The following is a 5,862-nucleotide window of genomic DNA, read 5'->3' as shown; positions in this document are numbered from 1 at the left end:
TTGTGAAATGACATGGTATCTTCACGATCCTCACCAACCACGGACTCTCACACTAACCTCCTTGGGTCACGGATAGGACCTGAGCAGAGAGGATCTGCTGGCAACACCATTTCACATGCACAGATATTAAGTTAATGGAGGAAAGTGTCTTGATCCTAGGTATTTCTTCCATAAACATTTCTTAAGCATTTGGGGCTTGTTACTGCTCATCCACTGGGAGCAGTAGTACACCAAATAGTCTATAATTTATAGCAAGAACTATTAATGAGATGATTGGGAGACAGTCAACCAAGTTTTGTGAAATATCCTTTTTGCATAGAAGCATGCTGTGGCTGGATTTTCTGTTTTCTATTGCATATTTTGGAGTGATTCATTTTATTTTTTTCTAAGAAAATTGTTCTTAGGTTAATGGATGAATTAAATATATCACTGTTTCACAGGGTCCAGAGTGGACACAGAAAACACTGGGATATCTAGATGCGAGAACCAATTTCCTACCACAGGTCTGGAGCTTTCCCTGCTTCTCCTGACCTAGATATTTCCTTGGGGATCCTTAGGGAACTAAGGGTGAATATAAGTCAGTTAACTAGGGTGAATATAAGTCAGTGACTGTCAAAGCTCTTCAAAAGTGTGGTTCAGGCTTATGTTAAAACATAAAGGTGATATTTCCCTTTATTTGTTTAATGTGGGTCCAGAATGCAGTCTTCCTGTTCTTTTTGGTCCCAGGTATGTCTGTGTGATGCTGATCAACATGTTAATATGTGCTGGTCGTGACCCAGTTGTTCATCAAGCTGAGTGGCAGGTCGTAGTGAGAGGCTGAGGCTGTGCCTACAGCTCACAGCCCTGAGTACACTGCTGTATGAGTACACTACTGTGAGCCACTCATAGGTTTTGACTCACTCTTTTTCCTAAACGAGGCCAAGTGTTTGCACTAGCATAGCTCCAGGGCGGCTCTTCCCTTGGAGAGACTAAGTAACCAGAATAGCAGCTGCAACCCAACAGTCTCTGAGTGCTGTACTAAGGAGCTGGGGGTGGGGGGTGCTGAGGTGGGGTGATCAGCTTACCAGGAGGAGGTGGTGTATGTGGCTGAGCTGTTGTCAGTGTCAAGGATGTTCTGGTCTGGACCCTTCCAGGTGATGGTGGGCTTCGGCCGCCCACAGACTTTGCATTGCAGTGTCACTGTATCCCCAAGTAAGCAAGTCACATCCACTAAGGGCACAAGGAATTCTGGGGCCACTATGGTCAAATTGACATAAATTTACAACATTCAGAATAAACTTAGAACGAAACAGCCATTTTACAACACAGTACTCTTATTTCTCATCCATGTTTTGTAATGATTCAAATAACCTTCAGTATAACACTGTTGAGTCATCTATGTCCCATGAAAAAGTATTTTAAAAGTAATATATGTTTATGATAGAAAAATTAGGAAATATAGATAAACAAAGAAGAAAAATCTCCATGATATCATGATACAGAAGTAACTGTGAACAGTCTGCTAAGTATCCTTTCAATATACTTTTTCATACAAAAATTGGATCTCATGATATATTGCAAATTGTGGTCTTTTCATCCTGACAATTCATCATAAACACCTTTCCTTGTCCATAAGTACAGAACTACCTCACCATTGTTTAAAGGCTCTATCTCAGTTTGCCATTCAGTTATTTAGCCAATCCCCATGTCCTCCATTCTACTACTTTTTAACTCACCTTCTTGGATGAAATTTGGATTTAAGATCTGAAAAACACAAAGAAACAGAAAATTGCTTAAATTTTAAACTACTAAAAGAGAACAGGAGACTTTTATCCTATTGAGTAAAAAGAAGTATAAATTAGGGGGCTGAAGCCCAGAGTCCAGCCTCTGTTGTTTGTGACCATGTCACCACTGAGGTAACAACAAAGGGCACCTGGCTTACTTTCCTGTCTACTCTCACTGGTCCAGGGCCCAGGCAGGTTTATTGTGGCTGCGAGCTCCACTGGCTGCAGCTGGCCTTTCTGTCCTCCATCACCTCAGTTGCTCTTCCTCCCTGCCACATGCATAAAAGTCCATTCCATTCTCCTGCCCACCCGGTTCAACATCCACTCAAGCAACGTGATGGCAATGATTCTTCCCAGCATCATGAGAATTCAAAAACAGAGGGCCTGACATCTATCAAATTGGAAAGGTCATTGACATTAACCACTACCCACTAACCTGGCGGTTTCCTTCCACCCAGCAAGGAAATTGCTCTTCAAGCAGCTAAAATATAGAGCTTGTCTGATTGAAGGGGAAAGAGAGAGGTTGCGCCCATCCATCTTGTCCCTAGCACAGCCTCCTGTTGCCCGCGCCTCCATCTGGCAACTTGAAAACCACTGACCTAATGGTTTCATTGACATTAACCACTACCCACTAACCTGGCGGTTTCCTTCCACCCAGCAAGGAAATTGCTCTTCAAGCAGCTAAAATATAGAGCTTGTCTGATTGAAGGGGAAAGAGAGAGGTTGCGCCCATCCATCTTGTCCCTAGCACAGCCTCCTGTTGCCTGTGCCTCCATCTGGCAACTTGAAAACCACTGACCTAACTCTTTTTGCTGCTTAAGTGAGAAAACAGAGACTTAGGAGGACTAAGTGACTTGTGTGGTCACATGGCTGGTTGGCGGCGGTAACTGCTGGAGCTTTTTACACATACCACGCTGACTGCCTCGTGATCCCATGCATCTTCACAGAAGAGAAAACCTTATGGCTGACTAGCCATGCTGAAAAGTTACTCCTGCTTAAGAGGATGGTCTCCTTGGTTTTTCTCCCATCTTTGTATTACCTCTAATCATTCAAGTCCAGGTCATAAAGCCTGACAGGGTGAACAGAACATGGGCTTTGGAGTCAGAGAGGCTGGGGCTTACCTCTTTTACTTAATCTGATTTTATATTAATTACATGATCGATTTCCTTCACTATAAAATAGAGATAAATAATAACTAGTGCAAAGTGTTATCATTAAGATTAAATAAAGTATGTCAAGTGCTTAGCGCAATGCTTGATAAGCAACGATTAAGTATTCAATGACTATTTAAATAAAGATTATCTAATTCTAATCATCTCCCTTCTGCTAAGCAGCCTATTGTTACAGTGGCTTATCTCTAACAATTTATTTTGCAAAATTCTTCTTTCCTTCATAAGGAAGCCAGAGAGTTCATGTGCCTTACAAATAGTCCATTAAGACATTCACACTTATCTCCCTATATTTATGTCCTACGTGAACATAGTTTCTGGGAGTTCTTCCCTTATATGGGCATTCATATGAGCCCTTTGTAACAAAGATGCTATTTTCTCCTTTAGGTTCTCCTTTGCAGACCAACCCATGTATACCACACAGGTTTTTCATATAGTTGGCTACAGAACACTCCTGTGATGCCAAGTCCTGGGGCTGAGCGTTTCAAGACTGACCACTGCAGTGCCCTCTGCTAGTCTCAAAGGGCCACTCACACTGCTCTCTGGCCTTCTTTAAAATCGATAGTTCTCAATCTTTGACCTGGGCAGCTTTAAAAACATGAAAAGAGAAATGTCTGGGCCTCATACTTAGAGATTCTGTTTTAATTAGTGTGAAAGAGGTTCAGGCATCAGGAGCTTTGAAAGCTGTGTCAGGTGAATCAAATGCAGCTTGGTTGGAAGAAAGATGCTCATCGTTCCCCTCTGTCCAAGGGAGATGATTTCAGATAAACCAACTTCCTGCCCCTGAGGCTTCTCTGGGGTGGGGTGGGCAATGTGTGGGGCATTTGGTAAACTCTTCTGCCTTTCCCATCCCTCTGTGAGGAGACACTGGGCCATGGCAGGGAGCTACCACTAAACATTGTGGGCAGCACCACGTCACCTGTAGAAGGTACAAAGGAGGCCGTAAGTTTACCTCCGTGGCTTAGGTGAGGCAGCGAGAATGACATCTGAACCAGTCATTTCACAGTCCAATATTCATAGACAATACTGTCTAAAGTCAACAGTGGGTATCTCAGCGTGGTGGGGTGAAGGGCAGCTTTTCCTCCCGTTCAAAAAATGTTGATTGTCTTGTCCTCCAGGCCACTGTAAGTTTTCGTGGATACAGAGATGCTAAGACATAGGTTCTGACCCCAAGATTTATAAAACATTATCTGAATTTTGGGTCACTTTTTCTCTTTTCTTCTTACCGAGGCTTTTCAAATATTCTGTTGTCAGAATGCTTCACTTTTGCAATAACTTTTCTTTAAAGGAAAAAAAGCACAGTCGGAGCTATTAAACTATAAGTTCTTCAAGAACAGGAACCGCTTGTTATTGATCTTTGAACCTCAGGCCCTGAGAGCATGGGGTCTGCCACACAATGGGCATTTAACACATGTTGGTTGAATGAATATTTGACCTTTGTTCTCGTTTTCGCTTCTCCCAAGAATTGAGGACTGCTTCATAAATAAAATCTGGAAATAGGACCAAAAGATCTCTAAAGTAATTACTTCTGGGTGTATTACTAATAATATTTGCCTAGAGTCTGTTTTCGAACATAGACGGAATGCAAACTTTTTAGAAAATGCTTAAAAACAATAAAATCCATTGCCTCTGAGAAAGGAGGTTCTTAGTGGCATGCCGTGCAGGAGGGAATGTAAACTTTGACAGTGGACAGAGCACATAGTGTCCAGACCCTAAATCAGACATGTTCTCTTGCCTTAGACAACAGTCTTAAGCAATTTGGGCCTCAGTTTTATCTGTATATTAGGGATAATAATGCCCCCCTGGAGGTTGTTTGATGTCAGAACTTATTTATTTCATGATGATTTATTGAGCTGACCCTTGGTTAGGTGGGGTGGCCGGCAGGGAGCATGGCAGACATGCTCACCACCCTCCTTGGGCCAACAGTCTGGACAATGTCCAGAATGGTTCCTGGTTGATGTTAATGACCAGCCTTCAACAGACACGAAGAACTGCCCTACCCTTTGTCCTACCTCCACTCAATCAGAAGGCATCTAGGGTAAAAACAATTTGGAAATGCTGCCACCTTTGTTTGGTGGCCTGTACTTCCGTCCTGATGGGACTCCACACAAGAGCAAGTCAGAGTCCACACCAGGAGTCTCAGAGAGGAGATAAAGGACAAATGGAAGCGACAAATGGCAGGTTAGGTGGGGTTTCACAAACCAGCACTGGGCTGGTACTTTAATAAAGCAATACCCTAAACTGCTGCTTAGAAGATTTCTTACCTTACTCCTTTTTTTTTCCTCACAGTCCCGTCTGCTTTAAGTATATTATTAAATACACTCACTGTTTAAAAAGCAAATCTTCCTAGTTTGGGTATAGACTTTAGCAGGAAAGTTTGGAGAGAAAGGTTGCCATAAGTCTTCACTGCAGGTTCTCTATCTGGAAGGGCTTGTGAGAAGCATCAGTCTTCATTCCTCTGCCTCTGGGCCAGCCCAGGTGTTGCTGATAATGGCAATAACATCGCTGACTTGTGTAGCATTATGTAGTTGGCAGAAACTACTTACAAATTCTTTCCTTTGCTTCTTTGAAACTCTGGGAGGAAGTGCAGAGCAAGTGTAATTTTCTTTCATTTCTAGACGAGATAGGGAAGTACGTGCAAGAGCATAGAGGCAGTGATTCAGGACTGGCTCTGAGTGCTCTTTCCACCACAGCATTCAGTGCAGAAGCAAGGTCTTGGGAAAAGCACTGTGAGACTTTGTTGTCAATGTCAAGGCCTGTCTGCTTACCTCTGCTCTCCAACCTTGCTCTCCATCTTCTCTCTCTACTTAATCCTCCTTTTCAAACTCCTCTAGCAAGAACCAAGAGTCTGGGAAAAAGCCACGCTAATGCTTTTTCTAACCTTGACTCTGGACTATGCTCATAGAAGATTCCTTCCTCATTTCCTCTTT

The 5,862-nt window shown here is 42.9% G+C and overlaps 1 protein-coding gene across 3 annotated transcripts in view; it reads right to left on the bottom strand.

Moving 5' to 3' along the window:
- The window catches only part of LOC112469025 (kalirin-like), a 102,343-nt gene that overhangs the window by 15,876 nt on the left and 80,605 nt on the right, over positions 1 to 5,862 (bottom strand). For all 3 annotated transcript variants that reach the window (XM_025052132.1, XM_025052134.1, XM_025052133.1), the window contains exons 17-18: positions 1,716 to 1,743; positions 1,065 to 1,236 (exon numbers count right to left, since the gene is read on the bottom strand). In XM_025052132.1, the coding sequence (XP_024907900.1) occupies positions 1,065 to 1,236; positions 1,716 to 1,743 (200 nt within the window). The remainder of the gene's footprint in view (positions 1 to 1,064; positions 1,237 to 1,715; positions 1,744 to 5,862) is intronic.

This window comes from Pteropus alecto, unplaced genomic scaffold (genome assembly GCF_000325575.1).
Source record: "Pteropus alecto unplaced genomic scaffold, ASM32557v1 scaffold251, whole genome shotgun sequence".
Classification (NCBI taxonomy): domain Eukaryota; kingdom Metazoa; phylum Chordata; class Mammalia; order Chiroptera; family Pteropodidae; genus Pteropus; species Pteropus alecto.
The sequence above is the reverse complement of the archived record's forward strand: the minus strand, read 5'-3'. Positions and strand labels throughout refer to the sequence as shown.